We start from the raw sequence: 24,276 nt of genomic DNA on the forward strand, positions 1-24,276 counted from the left end.
TGGTAAGAGGCGTTACGTTTTCGTCACATTCTTGCAGTATTCGACCAATGACTACGCACTGGTTGACTGGCCAATCATAGCACACCCTGGCTTTTCAGAGCGATGAGCGATGAAAAAAATCTGCACGTTTCAGAGAGGCGGAGCAAAGAGGAGATACAAACATCCTTAAATCATGTATACACATTGCATTACATCTAAAACAAATGCTAATATTCGTTTTAGCCGTGTCAAGCGGCCCCTTTAATTAAAGAGACCAAGTCTATTTTGTCATCGTTTACTCACCCTCAGATTGTAGCAAACCTGTATGAATTTCTTTGTTCTGCTTAACCCAAAGGAGGATATTTGGAAGAATGCAAGTAACTAAACAGATCTCATCCCTCATTGACTCCCATAGGGGTGGTGAGGTCTGGTTACTGACATTCTTGCAAATATCTTCCTTTTTGGAAGATGACAGAATTTTCATTTTAGGGTATCAACTATCCCTTTAAAATGAAATAGTTCGAAAGCAACATGACTATTCGCTTTGGTATCTAGAATTGTGAAATTTCAATAATATTGGTATTTAGGTATCACTTCAACCTGCTGCACACGTTTACGCATGTAATTGTTATTATTTATTAGAGGCATTCAGAGGTTTTTCTGACATAAAAAAGTAAATGTTTTTAATATTAAATTATGTTTTTTATCATCCCTTCAGAAATGACACTGCATGACTAAGCCTGAATGTGAAAACAAAAGTGCTATTCCAAAAGAGGCGATAAACATCAACAGAGGAAGTCCATTTTCACAGTCATCCGTCGCTTTCGAGGCTCGCAACACAAAAGATGGAGACTTCTGTCTGTCAGTGCTGGTACAGGTAGCAGCAGACGGCATCCATGTACCAGTCTGAACTCAAGATTGACTCCATCTACCGTCATCTGAACAGCAGGGAATATGGTGTGGTGATCCACAAGGAAAGAGACATTCACCAAGGGACTGTTCCTTTAAGGGGGTGTGTTTTTGTGTGGGTTATGGAGTTCCGGGTTTACCGGTGTGTAGTAGTTTTACTCTGACTCGCTGTTCGATTTATTGTTTTAAGTGGAGTAAAGTTGACTCGACGCATCTCCGTCTCCCGTCTCCTTATTTATCACACTCCACAATGGCATTATTAACATAAATACACTTTTGTTATACTTGCTAAACCTGAGAAATGTCAGCCCTATGAAAAAAATGCATAGTACATAAACTGAAAGCGAGTAGTAAAAACTATTATTGACACTTCAGCGACACAGGTTTGCCTGGGCAAGACAGGTTTGTTTTTATACTACGTTCACACTGCCATCAAAATCCGTGACCGCGATCTGGGTTCTGTTTACTACATTTCAGTGTGAACAGACCAAACCACAAGGAATCTGATCTTTTAAAATCTGATGTGAGCCACTTCCATATGTGGTCCTAATCAGATTATAAACATAAAACCATACGCATTGCCTATATCGCATCGGCACGATGTTGCTTTTCCACGTTGGGAGCAGCTATGGGAGTCAAGAGTTTCAAAGATGCTGCCATGTTAACTTCTGGACAGGTAGGTACACGTTATGCTTCGATTTGATGGGATTTCATTATTTCCTTAATGGATTGGCTCAACGACAGTCTAACGGGAACTATGCTGATCTAATTTGTTGTTCTTTATGTTAGCAGTGTTCGCTATTGTAGTAACATTATTCACTTTGTACTGTAACGTGGAATTTGGAATTGATTCAAGAGCTTCTGGTTTGTGTGCTTTCATGTGCTTCGGACGACGGCGAGTCGCATGGAGGGTGGGATCGGGATTTCAGTTCTAGCAGGCAAAACTTAGCACCATACCAAATCAGCCATTAACACGTCACATACACCACTCGCTTGACATGATGTTGAGCCATAAACTCTTGGTGTGTTCTACTCCATGCTGCGACGCGCAGACTGGCTTGCACACACCCCTAGAGCGGACTGTTCCAGGTATGCTGTCAGATCGCACCGCGCGGAATCTTGTTGCTGCACGGAGACCATTATATTCACGTGGTAATATTATGTATTGTATATATATATTATTATCTCGCATATTAATTCAAACATACAACCTTGATTTTAATCTTTGCCTTTGGCCTTTATTTACACTAAACCGATTCTCCGTGGGACCACGTGGGATTCAAAGAAAGTTGCAGATGACTGTATAATTAGGCTGGTTTCACGTTCCATTCAGGTTTCTAAGGGGTCTTCATTATTGGATGCATTTGTGCATTAAGAGCAGCAACATAAAGAGCATCATTTATAAAGAGAATGAAGCAAGAACCATTTTTGACTTCCAATGCAATCTTTAAAACATCCGCACGACCCTCGGGACAACAGCGCAATTCACGACGCACAAAATATAATTGAAGGACTACAAGAGGCGTTTCAGGAAAAGTGTTTTGACTGTTTTCTGTTGGAGAAAAACTCCCTTTGGCGTGAACCTTCGAGAATGTTTACATGCACAAACAGATACTGTATATCACGCATGAAAAAAACAGGTGATGGTTTCCAAAGAGGGGTTTTCTGTGCAAATCATCTAAAAGCTAAGGCACAGCAGCTGTCAGCAGGTCCTACATCTACAAACCAACCAAAATTGTTGTCTACATTAGTACATGCAGTATAATAACGCCCATTTTCAGATGGCTGTAAAAAGCATGAAATGGATCTGATGGTCTGACCTTAAAGCTCAGTAAAAGTTTGAGGCTAGGGCACATACTTTACGTGTCATCAGCCAATCGGCTCATGATAATAACATACTGCACCTCTTCTCTGGAGGTAGGCATTACCAGAAGATTAAACAAAAACCTGTATTATTGGATGTCATAGAAAAAATACATATTACAACAGTTATGTAGTTATACACTCTTCCGTGTTTCTTCATCACACTCGGTCTCGTGCAAGAGTGCGGCATGCGAGTTAACCATCCCTACTCGGTTGCATAACGCAGTATACACCGCATAGACAAATCTGTTGCGGTTAACTTTCTTTCGTTACAACAGTATGCATTTATTCGGCCCAGACCTACCGTTATCAAGGCACTAAAATTCTCATTTTTCAGAATCTATGTTAGTTTTGAACATTGCATTGCTCTGCATTGTTTTATGGGACATATTTGCAGAGTTGTGTGTAATAGTTTCAAACATGGAAAAATGTGTTTAATGGTTCAGATTCTGCATGGCATGAAGCATGTTTTATAAAGCAAACACTAAAAACAAAGAAAAGACAAACAGGAACAAGCCAGGCAGAAAACCTGTTGCTTCATTGTTACTACTCACCTTTAGGTGACCCAACAGGTGCTTCACTATGTGACTTCACCAGTCTGCTATCACTGTGTGGAAGCAGATCTGAGCTAAATGAAAGGCGTGTTGTCATCTCAGCCCTTTGCTCTCTCTCCTCGTCTTCTTCTGGCTCCTCCTCATCTTCCTCATGGCCTTCCTCTTTTTGATCAAATTCAGCACTCTTGTCCATCTGCTGCTGTCGTTTTTCTTGAAGCTTGCTGTGGTTTTCTATAACTTTATTGGCTGTTTCCATGACAACCTCAATGTTAAGATTCTGGGCTGCCATGGAGAGAAGTTCATCGTCGTCATCACCCACATCCCAAGCATCGCTGGTGATGCTCTCAAACTCCTGGAAGGTGGTGGCTTTTTTAGGCTTTCCTGGTGTAGTAGCGGATGGAGGTTTATTTCCAGCTTTGATCAGGCTGAAATAGAAATACAGTATAAAAAAATCTAATTTCGTTTAAGTCAGGATGGTTGAATAGAAAATAGGAGGAGGACAATAACACAAAATATGCATGGGTCTTACACTCGAGTAAGGGTTGCTTGTTCATTTTAGAATTATAGTCAAATTTCTTTGCTCCGATTTGTAAAAATGTACATACAATTAAGCTAATAATACATTTTGGTTTTGTAAAGAATAAAATAAACATCTTATCACATTTATATTTCACTTTATCAACGTTGCCACATACATTAACTTTTAATAAATAAATAAAAAAGTATTTTTGTCACTGAATCCCTGCCATACACAACATATCATAGTTCAACTTAACAATTCAAATCACATTTTTTTATTCACAATTTAAATGGTGCACATTGCCTTCCACAACAATGAGGATGTTTGTTTATATTTTCAAGTTATATTTAAGGTTGGGATCCATTTTACTCAGGAAAAGAAGATACAAATGTTGGTGTGTACTAATAAAGACGACGTTGTGTACTTACTACTTCTAATAGATTCAAAAACAACTAAATATATTTTTGCAAAAGATACACTTAGTTAAGCTGAGTCATGCCTTTCACGTGGCACTTTGGCGGGCAGGGTTGGCTGATTCATTATGGTAACACCTCTTCTAGAATTAGTGTTAAGTACATACTAGTATTAGTGATGTGTAATGTATCATATCCACACTTGTTACAACTTGTTTAACTTAAGAAAGGCATACCATAACAGAAGTGTTGACAGAATTATTGTCATTTAGGTGAGTAAACAGAAAATGCGAAAACAATGCAAAATTTGTGAACACAGTGTCTACACCGGACGCGGCACACGGCTTGTTCTAATGGGAACATCGTACCGCATCTAGTGTGGACAAACTGTAAAATAATAACGGGTTCTATTGTCTTTTGTCGTGTCGCATCGCCTTTTACAGGGTCGGTTTCACAGGAAATTTGAACAGTTTCTTTTTGGAATGAAGCTTTTAAATAGATGGTAGCATTTAAGCTAGCGGAAAGTTATCATCTGGGAAACATCATGTTAACATCTCAAATTATTAAAGGGATAGTTCACCCAAATATGACAATTCTGTCATCATTTACGCTAACTATTTTGAGAACATTAATCAACTTGCTGGTAACCGAACAATGGCGGTACCCATTGGTTCCGTGTTTGTACAATAGGAGCGAATGTGTACCATCGTTGTTCGGTCACCAGCAACATTCTTCAAATATCTTCAATTGTGTTTTGAAGAAGCAAGAGGTTTGAAATGACAAAAGTTGCGCCTAAGCGTAAGAGTTAATATCGACATTTCAATATATTTTTCCGCTGAACAGTTAAGGCGACATCGCTAAAGTAATTTATTTTAAAACATTTACATTTTCATTGGTCAAAACAAAAGTGGCAGATATATTACTTGTTCAAATGAAACATTTTCGGACACAGGCCCTGCCAAAGCACAACCCACAAAGAAAATAACTGCATTTCTATGTTTAAAACGTAAGTGAAAAGGACTGCAGCCGTAAGTATGCTTGCTTAGCATAGATTCAAATTCAGCGAACATTTCAGTCAGTCAGAGAAATGTTAGGTTCTCAGCATCGACTGAAAAGCAGCACAAATGTACAATTTAAAGAACAAGTGGGTGTATTTTAAGAAAAGGTATTTAAACAATTAAGCATCAAAGGGTTGTCTCAACAGAGTTTAAAACATATTTGAGCACGAGCATCTGTTAAAATCTTAGTCAAATATTAGTCTGCTTACTTGGCATGAAGCAGAGGGTCAATCGGGGGGTGCTGGGCTCCATACACATGCTGGATACTGAGAAAAGAAAAGTGCCAAAACAAGGTTATACTTTCACATCTCTCGATACAACTTCTTTCCTCCATAAAGAACCACAGACGTCTTACAATAAACACTTTTGTAATACGTCAAAACGTTGTCTGTATATATAAAAATAACACTTTAATGCAAATTAATTCTCTAACAATAATCTCCAAAACGATATATGATTTACATTTAGCAGACGCTTTTATCCAAAGCGACTTAAAAAGAGTTCGGGGAGCAATGAGCGATATGTCATAAAAGAGCAATAGTACAATAGGTGCTAATACAAACTTACTAGTTTCAATATGTGATGTTATGCTAGCAGTGCCAATACTCTTTGAAATAGTATGCCGCATAAATAATGATAATAACCTGGCAGAATATCACCAGGCTTTATTACTACAGAACTACCAGCATTTATCAATACATTTACACACTATTTCTGTACCTACACAGCTTGTTTCAATACTGACAAGAGGCCCAACAGGACCCAGCTAACAAGCTAAAACATGACTTCTTAAAACAGATTATTAAAACAAATGTCTTGGATCAGATCAGTATACCAGATATAATAATCAAATCTGATCATACCGCGATTACGGGGATTAAAAGACTCTTAACATGATCAACACGAAGTTATTGTATAGTTATTAATGCAGCTGTTCAGCTAACTCATATCACATGAGTAAAGACTTTAAAATAAGATCCGATTTGACTGACACTTGCCATTCTGGATATTAAAACCTCCTTTGACAAGATTTGCAATGTTAAAACATTGCTTTATCAAATATATCTACAACCCAACACACATAAAGCTTAGATACAAACATTAGCATGAACACGTCACTCACTTCCCAGGAACCTTGGCTGTGTTTCTCTTCCAGAACTGCTTTTTGTTGCCGTCACCCGACATCCTTTGCGCTCCAGTCGATCGTTCATTCATTAATCTACAGAACGACTAACAAAATGCGCAAAACGTGCACGAAGAGTTTATTTACACCTCAGTTTCTTTTCGCAAACTCAGAAGGCCGCCATGTTGGTACCGCCCACTTCAGAAGAGTGCAAATATGATTGGTCGAAGGCAGTCGCGACTCGTGAGTGGCCGCTGGATAACCAATTAAAAGTAAATAAATCGACACGCCGAAAGACGTAGTCTAACCCCGGCACGATATTTTCTATAATATTCATAAGTTACACCAAAGGTCCGTTTAAATACAAAAAGCGTTCATTGAATGATTGTCTCGTAATTAATCATTTTTGTCAACTTTACATTGCAAAGGGGACACTGATATCCCAAAGCGATTGTTTACACGGTGCTTGATCGTTTATAAAAAAAAACCTCAATAATAATAATCAAATAACAACAATAGTAAAGAAAGAAAAAATACACTTGCAGTGTGTTATCATTCAGAATAACACACGAATCATGGTCCAGAAATAGCGTAACATAACACGTAAAGGGAATGAATCAAAAACATCTCATATAATAATAATCCTATCAGTATGTATAATAACACAAAGTAATGTGAAATGTTTGTCAGCGTGCGTGTCAGTCACCTCCTACAGACGCATTTAGCGTGACGCATTCGCTCAGGCTCCTCCCACTTTGACCGGAAAGAAAAAAACCGCTATGTAGCCAAACGGCTGAGGGAAACACAAGAGACAGACTCGCGACTTTATTTATTTTCATAATGATATGAAACGTCAGCGATGTACGATGTGATTCCGGCGCGGAGATGAAAGCGAGATAACTAATGCGTGTCCGTTGTCGACGTCAGAAATGGAGAAGCAGCCGCGTCTGTTGTGTTCTGAGCTTTCTGTTCAGCGCAGACCTTATGAGGTCATATTAAACTGCGCGATTCTCGCGTGGAAAGAGACACAAACCGCCAAAAAACACACCGGACGCGCTGTGTGTGGAGCTGTCAAAGCTGGTGAGTTACACATATGATATAAGACACAGGCGACATGCGCTTCTTTTCTTTGTTGGGATTGTTTGTGTCTCAAAACACGGTGAGCTGTCTTCCCTACCTAGTGCGTATCGCGCGGAATTGTGGTCCACCGCGCGCCGCACCGCTGTACAGTTTCCCAGATGCAACAAAAGTTATATATTAAAGGTAAAATGAACACGTGCTCAGACGGACTTTCGTGGTAAAGGTAATGTTTGACGAGAACTTAAAGCAAAATTTCTAAGCTTATATATTTATATATAATAAGTGTGTTTCCAGACAAGGGCTGTCGTGATGATGACATTTGGCTGACGATTAATTGCCATCATGCCGATTAATTGGCTTTGACAATTATAACGATTAATTACAATAAATGTATACAATGAATAAAATCTAGATGCACAAATAACTGCGTTCCCCAAGAGTGACCTTAAAAGAAAAGGCTGAGATGCGAGGATGATGTGTGGATGGAGCAGATCTGGAATCACTTTAATAAAACTCAATAAACACAAAATGTACAAATCTGATTCGACTCAAACGATGAAGATCTTTCGAACGTAACGGCGAGTGCAGATCTAGGACGGTGGATGTCAAACGCTGCAGATGGCCTTGTTTTCTTAGGATTAACAATCAAATAATTGCGACGAGACGATTATTTCATTCATATATTTATTCCTTTAAAAGAAAACTCGGGATGTTTCAGTTAGGTAATACGTACGCGCACACTATTATTAGTAGATGTATTTTACAATAGTTAGTAAAGAGTGTGTGACATTCTATGGGGCTGTGCTGGAAGGTCATGGGGTTATTGATAACCTTGAGGAATTGGACTTTACCAGTTTCTTTCTCCTGCTTAATATTATAATACATTTTTAGCTTGACTACCTTTTTTTGGGTGGTTCGTCAGTCATTTTGGTAATTTTGCATAAGTCTGCCGGCCTTAGGCACGTGAGCTCATGATACGCAATACGTCTGTGGAGGATCCAAGAACTAGGTGACCTCCAATACCAAGATCCATTACACAAAGCAGGCTCTTATTTAAAGGTGGATGTTTTCCTCAAGGCCACCATGCATTTGAAATCAAGTTTCCACCCTGCATATGTTAGTTAGTATGCCGCAAGGATTGGCAGGGGTGCTTATCCAAAGTTGTGTAAATGTTATAATTTCTGCTTTGCTTTTAGTGTTGGTGGTTTTCCTTTCGCTCAATTGGCCGATTATTGTTTTAGCGATGCAAACGTTGTGGGTTTGATTTCCAGGAAACGCAGATAAATAATGACAGTCACTTTGCATAAAAGCCTGTGCCTATTGCCCAAATGTAAATGTTTTGATGATGTGAATGACTTTGGTATGCAATCCCGTATTCCATTTCCAATAGATACCAAGCATGGTGTCTTATATGGGCATCGGTTTTGACTGTGAAGAGCCAATGCGATGTACTTCACCCATCTGCTGTGTAATCTAACCCCTTTCACCACGAGTTAGTTTTCTCTCAGCGCATGAAACAAGAGGAGAGGGGACACAAAAGACGTTATTTGTGCAGAGGCCTTTCATACTAAACAAATGTTTAGTTTTGCTGGAAAGGTCACATAAAACCGAAGGCTGTGTAACGCTGCTCAAACACAGCACTTGAGTATGTTCCTGGAGCTGAGCTTTTTATGGTAAAGTCTGCCACCCTGGCTCCCAAATCCCAAGCTTGTCTAGATGGTGATTTATACATGAAAAGATGCTGCTCATATTTTACACTATGAAAGCAGCTGTGATCATTTAGTGAAAATAATATAGTCAAATGCTTGAAATAGAATGGTATACAGATGTAAGCAAATTTGTGTATTGGTCATTTATATTCATGCTCAACTTTAGCTAAATTGTTAGCTTCTTGTACAAACGAAAAGAGATTTGTTTGTGTCCAATACAACACAATATATATGTTTAAAATGTGACAGGAGGGAACCTTGAAAAGGAGGAAAACAATCTAGTCATATTATACTGATAGTAAAATCCTTCATTTGACCAAATGTTTCATTTTTCTGAGCAACATAATCGCAAACATTAGCTACTGTACATTCCAAACGTCAATAAAAAAACGATTTTTCAGTGGCATTTTCTGTAATCTAGTTTGCTGCCTTTATTTAACAGTTTACTTTATTTAACACAGAAACGTGACAGCATGAGTACAATAAATAGACGCTTAACCCCTCGAGAAACCATCAATTCAATTCAAGTAACACCTCTCAGGCTTTGAATTTCTGTCATTTTTTAACATTTATGCGAGGACGGTTCAAGTCGAAAACTACTGTAGTAAGACATGTTCCATAATGCGGCAGCATGGTTACAAGAAAATAAAACCGTTCATACAATATTTAATTTGAAACAACAGTTCTTAAGATATTTTTTTATGATGTATGTATTAGAATTGGACGAGTTGAGTAGATGTCAAAAAGCTTTGTGGAAAATGATGATTGCAGGCAACTTCCTTATGAAGTTTATAACTCTAATGGGTTGATTTATTTAAGCATTGTACAATAGCATACTAATATAAAAGTATCATAAAACCTTTATCAGGTTGTTTTTCCTGTTTATGGTGCTGTCAAGTTCATGACTACATCTGATTACGAATAAGGTTTCATTGTGCTCTATAAAAATCTAATTTAAAAGCATTGTAAAGTTTTAATGAATGCGGTACGTCTACGGTTTAAGTAAAGTTTCTTGAGCCATACTTCATTTTAGTCTACATAACTCTCTGATCTTTTCAATAAGGTCATACCTCTCCCGTGGGTTTATCTTGGAGGCATTACGTAACATGACACAAGCTGACTCAAGTCATTTGGGCACAGGCCGTCAGAATGCAAAAATCCCAGATGGTTTGATTAGATGGAAACTGACATTTACATAGTGTCTTGCTGCATACGCAAACAAAAGGAAGCTGCCAACTTCACCACGTTCCGAGAAAATCTCAAAACTCAAAGCATTTTTGTAAACATTAGCCCAACCAGTCCTTATTTTGTTTTTTACAAACACAATCGTCTCCTATATTCTGGATATCAAAGAGACTTTGGGCCCTATTTTAACAATCTAAGCGTATGATCTTAGGCACAGGGCGCTTTTGCTGGTTTAATGACTGGAAAAAAACCAGGTACCAGGTACATGGTCCGATAGTTGAACCTACTCTCATAATGTGTTGTGAGTGTGTTTTGGGCGTAACGTGAAATAAACCAATAAGAGTCTTATCCCCCATGTTGTGCCGCTTTCACCTCGGTGCATTCGCTATTTACTGTACATGGCAAAGACTGTACACTTCTCCCAAGAGGAAACGAATCTTGCGCAGAAGACGACCATCTACGGCACGTGCCGTTTTTAATTATTTTTAAGTACCCAATAATAATCCTGTACATTTAAATCCTTTGAATTTTCATATTTAAAACGTTTGTGTGCTGCTGTGCACTTTAAATAGCCCAAAAAAAGATTGCGCCATCGGCTTTAGACCAGATCAGTTGGACAGTGCACCTGAACACACCTGGTATCAGACCGGCATGCCCATGGACCACGAATGAATGCAAGTGCATTTGCTATTACGACTGACATCGTCCATCGCTAATGGCTGACAGCCATCACGATGTTGGGGCGATGTCGAGCCGGTGTTGTGGCCAGAAAGGCAACCCTGCCAGATAATGCGTTAGGTGTTAGGGGAGGGGTTAGGTGTAGGGAGGGGAGGGGTTAGAATCATCCATTCGGACGGACGTGTTACTGAAGGGAGTGCATAATCTAGCAGGGGTGCACGACACAGGCATCGTGATTCTCCTGCATGATGCAATTTTCGTCATCAAGGAGTGACCACGGTCATCCGCACATCCCGTCCATGTATGCATACAGCACATTCAAAATACAAATGTTGATAGCCGGGTCCACAGTATGACATTCTACGCATGTGTCGAGCTTGTCCATTTGCACTAATACGCTGTCGAGTATGATCTGGAAGCTGCGAAACTGAAAGCAAACAGTGAATCGTAATGTGCTCAGGTTGTGTATGTGAAAACTTGTAAATGACGACCTGAACTGTGCACAATATTAGTGACGTGTGAACCGTGCAGTTGACTTATCACACACGCTTGCTCACACCGCTGCGCTCAAGATCTACTCGTCTTGCCACAAGAAATAACAACTGGAAGAAATTCCAAATCTGCAGGTCGTGCAAGCGCGAGTATGTAAAAATGCTCATGCTGTCTTGAAAATTGTCGCAGTCTGGATCCCTGATATAATTTCTTTTAATGTTTTGGCGGATGGCCATCTAGTAAACTGATATTCACCCAACCTCTGCCTCGCCCCGCCCCTTATGTCCTCGTCCATCGTGATGTCCAATGACAATTTGGTAGGCATTGCCCAACCCTATTTGTTAGTTAAACAATGTGGCGCAGGACATGAAACTGCGTTTGGCTGAAACTAGCAAAAAACAGGTGCGTTGCACCGGATGCGTCCCTTAGTTACAAACCTGGTACGCTGCCTGCAGATGTAGGCTAAGGCTGCCTCCTGAGATACCCTGTTTTAGCTCAGTTATAAGGCAGAAACACATGCATCTATCATGGTGAAGGCCAGAATGCATTGAAAGCAAATAGGGATGTTCAATAAACCCAAACTTATTTAATTTCATACTGAAACGTAACTGCTTAAAATACAAAACTCGGATCATTAAAAGCAAGGTTGTGAGATAAAACACTGAATGCCATTTATGTTTTGCATGAAAGTTAGTTATCTAAATGTGTTAAGTGATTGGTTCTGTGATTATTCGGATACCTTACTACATAGTTACCTATGTAGGCAGTCCGACTTTAGGGGAGCTGAGTAGGTTTTAGGCTCATAGCGCTTCCTAGTACTGTGAATAGAAATGTCAGATTACAAACTTATGAAACCTCAGGTGAATTAATCAATGAACATCCTGCTGAGAAAACTGCAAAATAGCAAATCTTCTGTGGTTTTCTCCACGGAAGAAGTATTCTCTCCATAATTATATCTCTTTACTACTGTTACTTCTGCCTAAATGTATGTAAAGCCAAATTGTGGAAAGCACTATATAAATTCATTAGGTTTTGGAACAGTGCTACTTTCTCATTATTTGTGGTTTACCTGTTGGTTCTCTTTATACAGGTAGTCATTGTGTTCCAATGTGCGAGATCATAGCTGTTCAGGAAAAAGATGATGAGTCTCCTAGTAAAAACACTGGGAAATGGCAGAAGGTTCCTCAGAGTCCAGTGGACTCCTTCCAGCACGCTTTCACAGGTACACCAGCCCTTATCAGTTAGCTGATAACAGTGGACGTGGTGCTTGTTTCTTAAGTTTGATCTACTGTAGCATGGTTATCTGAATTGAATTGATCATAAATGTCGTCTTTATGCTAGATCATGAAGTAATGTTGTTACATCTATTTTGGTTTATAGTTTCATATGTGGAGAGGACAAGGCAGCACTGCTGGCGGTGCAGCGAAGTGACCTTTCACTGCCCTGATTTGGCACTGTGTCTGCTCTGGGTACAAACTATCAGAGAACAGCTAGCATTGTTAAGTATGTCCTTTTGACCGGTTCTTCCAATTCATATCGAGTAGTGTGCATTTAATTTGTTTTTCCTTTTGACTCGAAAAATGTGATTGCATGAGTATAATAACAGATTCATTGTGGAATATTTTTAAAAGCAAAACATTACTAACAATGAGCAGTACATTTAACAGAATATATTTATCTTTATTAATCTTGGTTAATACAAATACATACTGTTTGTTTATTGTTTATTCATGTTAGTTCATTGTTGACTACAACTCTTCATTTAAATCTGTTGTTATATAAAATGTATGTTTAACATTCAGTATAATGATGATCAGTATAATGAATTGTTTTAATATTTTAGGTACCAGACCTTTGAAAAGTTTTGACTTGTCTCTTTCTTGACTTTTTTCTCTTCTCATTAGATGGAGCTCGTTAAAAGCAAATAAATGAAGCAGTTTTGACAGCCACTTATAATGCTCAACCTGTGTCTTGCATTTTGCAGCCAATCGACCAAAGCACTTGCTGGTGTACATCAACCCCTACGGAGGAAAACAACGTGGTAAACAGATTTATGATCACAAAGTGGCACCCATCTTTTCCCAGGCTTCTATATCAACTGATGTGATTGGTGAGGACCCGTCAGCTGCCTGCATTAACATTTAAATAAAAAATGAGCTTTTATGCTTTGCAAATAGATCTCCACTGGCAAATGGCCCCACCTGCCAACCCTTCCCAAGAATATGATTTTATTTACAGCGTCATCTATCACAAGAGCTGGCCATAATGCAAACTGTGATAGTCAATAAACATAGGAATGCAAAGACATCCATTATGTATTAGTTTTGAGGGATGAAGACCTTAGTTTAGTGTGAATATTGGCTGTGAGAGACGAGGCTTGCAGGCTTACTCAGCAGTTGCTTAAGGGTTTTATTTTACGACTACACAAACATTTTGTAAATGGTAACCGCATGTCTGGCTGGAAAAATTCCATTCAAACCAGATCATTAGAGGCACCAAACAAGATGTTCTGAAGATGGTTCAATAAGCTCCATAGATCACCGTTGGCATATATCATCAGTGTAATCCACAGGGCTCTATCCTAGGCCCCCTTCATTTACAATACATACCTCAGAGTTACAGTTTTACATCAATGTCGATGGTGAAGAACCGGTAATGAAATGTATCAGGGATTGTTTATCATCGTAGTTATATCATTTGGAGTAGTTTGATTGATAGTCTCCATCAAGGCACTAGAAAATTTTAATTTAATTTTTAAGATGAACAGTGGTGTCCCCCTACTCAGATTCGCTGTCTTGGCCCATTAACAATGATTTTTCCTTTCTGTTTCTATAGTTACAGAGCATGCAAATCATGCCAGGGACCACTTGAAGACAGAGGCTGATCTGAAGAAGTATGATGGGTAAGTAGGTGTCCTGCTGAGAGATCACGATTGCTGTGTAGCGACTCCTAATTTGCCCTGCGTGGGATGCATATGTACATCAATGCATGTTGATCCAGCACTGCAGCAGATTACAGTAGCCAAATCAGGAAATGACAACAATAATGCAACATGGTGGCTGCATCAATGACAGGCCAGAGGCAGAGTTCAAAATAAAAATGTATCTTCTTGTGTCCAGAACTTTGAAAAGTGTTTAGACGGCATTTGTTCTCCGACATATTTAAAACAGACTTCACGTTGGTCAAGTGTAATCCATTTGTATGTCCTCTCTCTCTGCCTGCAGTGTGGTTTGTGTCGGCGGAGATGGCATGTTCAGTGAGATTGTGCATGGCCTTGTCTCCCGTACACAGAGGGATGAAGGCGTGGACGAGAACTCAATGAAGGACACCCTTGTTCCATGTAGACTTCGGATTGGAATCATTCCTGCAGGTTGGTCTACCGTCACAAATCTGTAAATGCATTTCTGTAGCATAGACTTCATCTCTTCTATTAATGTACTCCTCTGGCAATAGGCTTTCGTGTCTGGAAGCATTGGTCATTACATGTTTCCTTACAGCAAACAAACTTGAGAAGTGCACTATTATAAGTACTGAAGCAGTAGACAGCTGATAGTCGATGTATGAAAAGTCTAGAAATTTTTTTCAATACTTGATTAATAATTGACCTACCTAAAAAAAAAAGCTCAGGCAGATAAGGCTGTTGTCATGCACTGTACAGCATCATTCACAAGATCTCTGGCAACCCTTGATAACTTAATGACTGCGACTTGTCAAATCATGTTCTCTGATATCGCTGCCTGCCATGTAATCCTGACAATGGGAGACTCTTAAAAGAGTTTATGAGGCCACGTTGTTATCGATATCACAATCAGCGTGTATAATTTAATTTATTTATAGCCTTATCTTGCATTGTCCAGACATACATGGACAGTTTGCAAGAGCAGCTCCTGGTCGTTCTTTATCGGGGTTCCGGATTACGACACATCTCAAAACAGCTTGATTCAAACATTTTGTGAATAAAAGTTGACTATGATATAGGATCACCATCGTATTATTGCATCAAAGCAATAAATGTGTCATGATGAAACCAATATATTTTGGCCTGAAGTATCATATTCAATACCGCATTAAATGCGCCAATACTATATTTTCAACATATTGTATCAATAATTAGTTATAGTGCCAGCACAGTACTTTGTCTTTGGCATCAACGTTTTAGTAAATTTAAGTGTTTCAAAAGCTCAAAACTATATTGTCATTTATTTTCACCTTCGTGGTAACAATGCAAGGTGAAATGATCAATATTTACAATGCCGGTCATTTTAAACCTTCAGCCTCATAGTGGTTATGAGCAATTTAAGGAAGCAGAATTAGACCATCAGCGAGCATAGATAAGAGATGGAAAAAGGCCTGAACTTATCTAAAATCTCATCTCTTTATATAAAAGTGGCCTGCCATGCCTCAGCCACAGTCATTTTATTCTATATAAAGAGGATCGAAAAATGTGATTCTCGCACGGCTTGAACGGACCAAGAACTTCATTGGCTTCTGATGTTTAGTTAACGTTGGCAATTGAAAGTCAGATGGCTGCTGCCCCCATATGCCACCGAAATTGAAATTGAAAGAATGATTTTCATGCGTTAACCTTCAGAGTGAATTATGAGATATGGATTTAGGCTGTTTCTGAACCCCTGACCCACGGAATGCGTTTCTGAAACAGGTTCCACTGATTGTATATGCTACGCCACGGTGGGCTCCAACGACCCCGTCACCTCAGCACTGCACATCATTGTGGGTAAGCAGACAGCTCCATATCTGCATTATGATACGCGTGTCTAGCAATAAATGTATGTGTGACATTTTCCCGACTGGTATCCCAGAGCCAAAACACGCTTGTTTATGCTCGCTTAATAGGGTTTGGGTTCTTGCCTGTACCTGTCAGATAGCGCAGGCTCTGTTTTACCATTGATGCCGTAGTACATCTATACCATTATTAAAAAGTCTGCAAGCAGTATATATAGCATTTTCTTCCAAAGAATTTTTATTTGGGCACATTCAAATATAATTCGACTGATTCAGATATGACTTCTCAAATCAGAATGAAGTCAGTTTTATAATGTTTTGTGTCTTTTGTGTTTGGTCATGTGAGGCCGTATTTGCACGAATGCCAGACACCATGTACACTTCAGAACGCACACTTGCATTGTTAGGCAGGAAAACTGCTTCGTTTCTTTGAGGACACCACGACGATAGCAAAAAAAATAATTTCCTCTTTGTGTCATTCCAAGAAGTTCAACAGCGTCGCACTAAAGATGATTTTTGTATTGTTTTGAAACAAACATGCATATAGTCTTAACAGGATGTTTGTCTAATGGTGTAGTGTTGTCGAAGGTCACGTAGTACATGAAGTCATTTAAAACACCATGACATGACATTGAGAGTTTTGTTTACAGTCATAATATCGTTTTTTATACCTGTGCAGAACTGTTATGAAAGAGGTGATGGAGCTGCTTAGTAAATGCTGTGGAAACACCCCAATGGTGTTAAAATAGGCTTCGTTTTCTTTACGCAAAATATCTATTTTTTCGTTTTCTTTTGATATTGGGGTGAAATATGACCCGGACATTTTCCTGACAGGTCACCTAACAGCCCCTTAACCATGATAAAATCGCTGACTTGAGTGGCTCATTGCTTTTCCAACCGTAACACCCGGACGGAAATAAAGCTTTTCAAACAACTCATTTAGGTAGAGAAAGAGCTGTCATTTTGCTTCGGCGTGCTTCATTGTTCACGTTTCCCAGCACAGAATACTGATGTTATCAGCTTGTTTTTTCCTTAAATCTGTCTGGGCATTTCGCGCAGGTGATTCTCAGTCGATGGACGTCTGTTCTGTGCACAACGAAGATACCTTTCTACGCTACTCTCTGTCACTGCTGGGCTACGGGTTCTACGGGGACGTGCTGACAGACAGCGAGAGAAAGCGCTGGATGGGTCCCGCCCGCTACGATATCTCAGGCAAGCAAGATATCACTGCAGGGAATTGACCAAAGTCAACCGTGATCCTCGTGCAGTTTTAAATGGACATGTTTTTTGGTGCAGGTGTAAAGACATTTCTGTCGCATCGCTACTACGAGGGAACTGTGTCCTTTTTACCTGCTGAAGGAAATTCGGGAACACCCAGAGACAATTTTCAGTGCAGATCTGGGTAAATACTGTCTATACATATACCGATGTATCAAGTAGCATTGCACAGCATCATTCCAATCGGGTCGTTCTGTGAGTATACATATTTGTAAAAATGCCAGCTGAAGCCATTCCTTGGTATATTTCATTTTTTTTTCATTTATTTATTTGTATTTAGTATATATGAAGGGGGCAAGATCTTTTCCGGTCTTTATAGTGTAACCAATGCCAGCACTAGCACTTTTGAAAACGTTTCCTTTTGGCTTCCAGGTGTAATATCTGTCGGGGATCCTCATCCGACAATCTGGTCGGCAAAGATGAAAACAATCTTCCTGATGCTGGTGAGAATCCTTTGTGTCCCGCTGTTTAACCGAGCTTGGCGTAGAAAAGAAGGTCTCATATCTGCTCTGTCATAAATGTGCCTACCACGCCACAGCACAGGCCAACGAGTTGCATTTCCAGCCATGATTTGTAATGCCCCCATCTGTCGGCTTGCCTTGCATGCTGTTTGTGAACATTAGGCCAAATGGTTCAAGCTGCCGGCGGACTGATCGCTTAAACACACGCACGCACACGCACGGCATATTATCTCTGTCTCTCAGCACCCTCCAAACAACTGGCACCTCGGCTACCCAGCATTCTGTGTGTTTACCCTGAGCACTGATAAGTGCTGTTTACAGACACACTCCCTGCCCTCACAGTCCCAAATTGGCATTTGTGCATGATGATTTCCTGAGCGCGTTTAGACCGCAAAGACCTAGCAAAAAAACTAGAAATCAAATAGTTAATATTATAATAGATTATATTATTGATATTTGTGTTTAGCCTATAATATAAAATGGCATAAGGGAGATTTATCTTCACTGTTGGGTGTTTAAGCTGTGACACCATAGGACACATTTATATCAACTACGCATATATCCACATGTGTACATATATGGTTTATGAGGAGAAGGGCTCATTTAATATTAAGCTTTATCCAGCAGTGTTAAGCATCACGTCTTTATATTTTAGAGCGCCAGGACGAATGGACCGCAATCAGAGGGAAGTTCTTGGCCATCAATGCTGCCAGCATGAGCTGCGCTTGTCCTCGCAGTCCTAAAGGCCTGTCGCCGGCAGCACACCTCGCAGACGGAACCACCGACCTCATCCTCGTGAGAAAATGCTCACGCCTAGACTTCCTGCGCCATCTTCTGCGCCACACCAATAAAGACGACCAGGTACCCGATCGCTACATCAAAATGAATTTTCAAAAATGTCCGTAAAAATTCATAGTGACTTGTACTCAAGAGAAGACAAATTCATGAATGTTTTTGATTTACTCAACCGCAAAAGTGAAAAACATTTCATGAACATCCAGTTGGGTTTTTGCTTAATAAAGCTTCCAGGGGTATCAGCTAAAACATGCACGCAGTTCACAGATCGTTGTCGATGTGATGGATTTAGGGAGCCGTTGAGAAAAAGCTTAAACAATTTAATGCAAAAAAGAACATGCATTTTATCGACCATGCATTTTAGAATGACCAGAAAGCCACCTATTAATGTGTTGTAGAAAATACAATTCTTGACCAATTTGTGACATTCCATTAAATTTAGATTTCCAAACTTATTATAAAAACAGTATTTAACCAAAACCTACTTTAGATTATTGAATATAAGATCGTGAAAAATGTACACCTAATTTAAAGTGTTCCTCCTTTTCTATCTCTTTGCACAGTTCGATCACTCTTTCGTGGAGGTGTACCGAGTCAGACAGTTCCACTTCACACCCAGATATCAGGAGTGTGACTCGGAGGTGGATCTGAGAGAGAGTGGTGTGGGAAGCAAGCGATTTCTCAGTCAGATCTGTAGGGAACATAGAGCTTGCGGGTGCGTCCAAGCCCAGAGCAACTGGAACTGCGATGGCGAAATCCTTCCTCACTCTGCCATTCAAGTCAGGTAGGACACACCCCCCTCGGTCAAAATGCCGTTCCGCAAAATACAGTTCGTTTATTTATATTTTTTCCACATTTAAGAAAAACAAGGAAGTCGCCAATACTATTCCTCTCATTTATGTAGCGATAACGTTGAGATGAAAAAATACTGAACTGAGCTTTTTAAACCGCAAACGTGTGGCCACACGCCCATAAGAAAGCTTTAAAGAGATAAACATAGCGGTGCAAGTTTGTCAAGAGGATACCGTCATGAAAGTGTTTATAACTTCTAGCTTTAGCTGCACTGTCCTCTCTCTCTAAGACAGGAAAGCTCATCGTGAGCACCAGAATACAAAACGGCTAAACAGCTGTCCTCCTGAACATTAAGAAAAGACGTTATGTAAAGTCCCTCTCTTTTGTGGAGACGAGCTGTTTTTCTCCTTTGTGGCATGACAGCTTTCTTGAACGCATCATTTCCTTTACGCCCCATTGTTTTCTGTCAACAACGCGCAGCCACGAAACGCTCCTAATTTAATGGCCCTCTCACTGTTAAAGGCTCACCTCCTTTAATTAAAAAAGAAGTCCATTCATTTATTCCATTTTCAGCTCCAGTAATTGTTTCTCGAATGAGTAAGCAAATAACCTGTTGAGATAATTGATGATGATACCACTGCAGAAAAAAAGCCTTCGCCCGAGCGCTAAACTCACCTCCAGAGTATTGATTGGTATTAGAGGAAATTAAACGGCCCCAAACCTCCCAGCGGCGTATAGATTTTACTACAAAACTAGCTAGCCAACACAACGTGCCTTTTATTACTTACCAGAACAGGCGTGCGTGTATCGATACGGCAAGTCAAGTATCATTATTCTGACGGCTTGGGGATTGAACAAATTCTGATTATTAAACCAAAGCGCAACACACAAATTCGAGAACACGGGCGATTTTAGCTACGCAAGCTTTATTTCTGTTGTCACTGCATTTACACATCGCCTCAAGTGGCGCAGAACTGGTGACATTATAATTGGCTGCCGTCCAATGAAATGACAAAACATCTTTGGTCACAGGAGTCAAATCTAGAGGCCAGGATATCGTACAGAGCAGCGATCAGAACATCCTAGGAACCACCTAGCAATGCTCAAGCGATTGCACAGAATAACTTTAACAGCGTCCTAGCTTCCGCTAAGAACACATAGCCATAAAAATCCACAATAAATTATATTAATGTCAAGTTTTACTTGATAAAAATGCCATTTTTAGTCTTTCTCTTTTTTCTTCCATTCTCTCTCTCAGGGTCCATTGTCAGCTGATTATGCTGTTTGCTAGAGGCATCGAAGAACATTCCGTGTTCGAAGACCCGTACGCTCTCTGTGCAATATAGACGTCACCCGAGAAACCTCCTGCTGCACCGCGAAGAATCAAAACCTTTTCAGCCGAACACAATTTCACGCTGTTTCTAACGCTGTTATAGTCAGATACTCCACATAAAGACATCTTCAGCTGTGGAAACATGCGGAGATGGAGAGAATAGCATCTTTATGGTGTCTTCATGCAGGCTGTAAAGCTTTATTAGATCTGGATAGAGAAAGATAGAGATCTCCTTTTCCTCTAGGCATCACGATTACTCTTCTCCCGTGAAGTTGCTGGTTAGTTTTCTCTCTGCATGATGTTGCTGAGAGCTTCTTGTCGGCGTGGTCAGCATTTGTGTTCCTCAGATCAAGCTGGTCTTGAGTAGCGCTAGTTCAATCCAAACGTTGATTGAAAAAAAACACATTCCCTAATGTAGCACCTTTTATTTAGCTTTCTAGATGGGAAGCAAACATACCAAATTAACTTGTTCTTTTTGCGAAACAGTTTTGTTAAAGCACGAAGTAGCATTCGACATGTAGCCTACTTCAAATCACATCTCCGCACGGTCAGTAAGAAACCTGCTTTATGAACATTTCTTTACGATAACTATAGATAGGGCACTTCCCACCAATGTCTACGTATCTATTTTCAAAAGACAGAGATTGTGTGATATAGTGTAATATATTTTTACTTGGTCTTTAGACGGTCGGTTTTATTTCCTAGTCATTTCAAGCATCTGAATGTACTGTAGCATTAGTGAGCCACACTAGAAACATGGAGAGCTACGCAATGTCACTGCAGGGTCAGTGTGTCTGTACGGCTGGTTTTAGCCATCAGATAGAATGTAAATGAAAATACTGTAGCGTTGGCCTCTGGGAATCTTTCATCCCTTTGTAATGAATTTATGTTTGCCACCAATGCTGATGTCTTATTTCTTCTGAAGGTTCTTATTGTTCTCAGTATCAGGAAAGAGTTTATGATAGACAGTGAAAAGCAAAAAGAAATTGCTTTTCACCGTTTTGCATGTCAGCTGCTTTATTATGCCCTTTTTTGTTTCCCTGAGCTCTACCTTGATGGCGTGGATTTTCAATGTTCCGTCTGCAGAGCCTATACACTCCGTATAGCTACTTTGCACGCAACGCACTGATCACATCCTTCGTTGACTAGAAGAAAGAGTTATGTCATGTCAAAGAAGTGTACTGGTAATATTTCACACAAGTGTGGCTTGTTCTCCTTGTGTGACGATCACTATTTGTCGTGTATTAGCCTTGTGTATTTGACTTTTGCAGCACACTTTAGAGCCAAGCAAACCCAATACATGCCGTGCTTTTACTGTGACACCAGCAGTCCTGTGTATCCAAAGATAGTCCCAACCCATTTGAATCACTTGAACACAGCCTGGCAGCTGCTGGTCATTTATGGCTACATCATTGACCACAGTGGTTATGTGGATACTTTGCATGTTTTAATGGTTCGTGTCAATTTGTTCATCTTTGTGCTGAGTGTTCTCATTAAAGTGTCACTCTATGCTGGAATGCAGTTTCTTAAATGAACTCAATGACTGACATATCATCCTGAAATAGTTCATCTTGGAGGCTACATGATGTAAGACTTTCAATAACGTAAAAAACGTAAATAAAGACTGTCCGATTAAAATGAAGTTTGTTTACTTGTCCTGTTTGTCCTTGTTTAAACTCTCGAGCTGCAAATAATGTATTACCCTAGAAAATCTTGATATCCACGCCAACTCTTCTTGGCATGTTCATAGTGGATTGTAAAATGGCATGGAATCTAGGAACGTATCAACACAGACCGGTCATCCTTGTTCGTGGTTTTCACAGACGAGAGCAACTTGTGCAGTAGGAATGACATTTGACCGTTAGATTGGCGTTCATATAATCTCGATCAAGACATGCATCCAATCTCATCTTTAAGTATGCTTTATGGGTATCAATGTACCAGTTGTATGTTACATGATTTTAGGTTTGTAAATTACACCACGTTTTGGCGTATAAAATGAATTTAAAGTCAAGTCAGCTTTATTTATATAGCGCTTTGACAATTTTCATCGTTACAAAGCAGCTGTACAAGAAAACATATTGACTAGAAGTAAAACATATAAGGTTATGCGAGTCAAAACACAGGTCAAATATCAGACACACTATACATTCCTATATGCAGTGTTCATTAAATAAAGCTATAAAATTCTGGCACCCCCCTCCCCGGCCATGCAAACGGTGGCGAGGAACCCAAAACTCCAGTGCAAGGTTGACAGAACCGGTCTTTAAAGCATGCTTTAGGTGTAACGGTGGTAAACTTTAGGTACAGAACTTGTTTACAGCTAGTGATCAGTTTTACCTGCCACTTTACTGTGTGACACTGTGAACTGATGCTTTTTTCAATGGCTGTAGTGCATTTTTTATTCAACGGTACACTCCCAGTGTGAAAACCTAAAAACTAGCCATTTAATGGAAGTGTAGTAGTTTTAAGTAAACGTAACGTCATACTAAAATAGGATAATATAGTTTTATATAATTTTATACAATTTCAGAATTGGAGGGACATATTTTTATACTTGAAAAATGTGACTCGGTCTGTAAAAAGTCTAATCTAACAAGGATCAAAGTTAGATTTGAAGCATTCGATTCACTACGATTTCAATATTGAAGAGATATGTAGAATGTATACGTTCAGAAATCATTAGAAATGATTTTATGTAGAAAACAGTCAATAACAACAATATTTTGTGTCATCAACGTTTTATCATAAGTCCTAAGTTAAAGTTGGGATGTTTCTGTTTTAGATACCAAGAAACATTTTAAATTCATAATTATAATAAGTTGTATGCATTCAGCACTTTTAAAGCCATAGCCGCAAACTTAATATAGTATTCCAATTTCTTGTTTGAACCACAGTTACCGCATATTACACATTGCTGAATATAAAGATTCATTTTCCGTGCCCTATTTCTCTGCACATCATTATTATTTTAATAATTTCTCCCGCATTTTTAATGCACAAAAACATCTGATCGCTCAACTCTTGGGAACGCAGAACCTGTCAAGAGCTGCTACAATGTGCAGCATCCATCCATGTTTCAATGTTACTCTCAAAGGCATTTACTAAAACAGAGCCCTGCCATGACAAATGTGTGCACGAATGAGCTCCCTACAATGGGCTCATTAGAAAAAAATGGCTGTGGTGGAGAAATAAGTTCCTCCCGCCAGTGAGACGGAGAGATATTTAGCCCCGCGTTGCATCCTTCGTTCCGCTCACAGTTTCGATATGGTCCATACATTACGCTTCTATCTGGACCAGCATGCCAATGA

The 24,276-nt window shown here is 39.6% G+C and overlaps 2 protein-coding genes across 4 annotated transcripts in view; one reads left to right on the forward strand and one right to left on the reverse strand.

Annotated features, from left to right (window-relative positions):
• tbc1d22a (TBC1 domain family, member 22a) overlaps nucleotides 1-6,651 on the reverse strand; it is a 105,336-nt gene extending 98,685 nt beyond the window's left edge. The window contains exons 1-3 of one of the 2 annotated variants that reach the window (XM_079454763.1): nucleotides 6,420-6,651; nucleotides 5,506-5,562; nucleotides 3,306-3,730 (exon numbers count right to left, since the gene is read on the reverse strand). In XM_079454763.1, the coding sequence (XP_079310889.1) occupies nucleotides 3,306-3,730; nucleotides 5,506-5,562; nucleotides 6,420-6,511 (574 nt within the window). In that variant the 5' untranslated portion in view covers nucleotides 6,512-6,651. The remainder of the gene's footprint in view (nucleotides 1-3,305; nucleotides 3,731-5,505; nucleotides 5,563-6,419) is intronic. The other variant, XM_079454762.1, reaches the window with a different exon arrangement.
• Nucleotides 6,652-7,110: 459 nt separating this feature from the next.
• cerk (ceramide kinase) lies at nucleotides 7,111-22,615 on the forward strand. 2 transcript variants are annotated; one of them, XM_079454894.1, is made up of 13 exons: nucleotides 7,111-7,499; nucleotides 12,654-12,785; nucleotides 12,944-13,066; nucleotides 13,548-13,673; nucleotides 14,399-14,465; nucleotides 14,788-14,933; nucleotides 16,224-16,298; nucleotides 17,366-17,518; nucleotides 17,603-17,708; nucleotides 17,957-18,027; nucleotides 18,701-18,906; nucleotides 19,404-19,624; nucleotides 20,891-22,615. In XM_079454894.1, the coding sequence occupies exons 1-13, from the start codon at nucleotides 7,349-7,351 to the stop codon at nucleotides 20,976-20,978; spliced, it is 1,665 nt and encodes a 554-aa protein (XP_079311020.1). In that variant the 5' UTR covers nucleotides 7,111-7,348; the 3' UTR covers nucleotides 20,979-22,615. The 2 variants fall into 2 exon arrangements, with proteins under 2 accessions (XP_079311020.1, XP_079311021.1); XM_079454895.1 differs by lacking the exon at nucleotides 12,944-13,066 and having other exon boundaries at nucleotides 7,170-7,499.
• The last annotated feature ends 1,661 nt before the right edge of the window (nucleotides 22,616-24,276 follow it).

This window comes from Barbatula barbatula (assembly GCF_947034865.1).
Source record: "Barbatula barbatula genome assembly, chromosome: 4".
Taxonomy (NCBI): domain Eukaryota; kingdom Metazoa; phylum Chordata; class Actinopteri; order Cypriniformes; family Nemacheilidae; genus Barbatula; species Barbatula barbatula.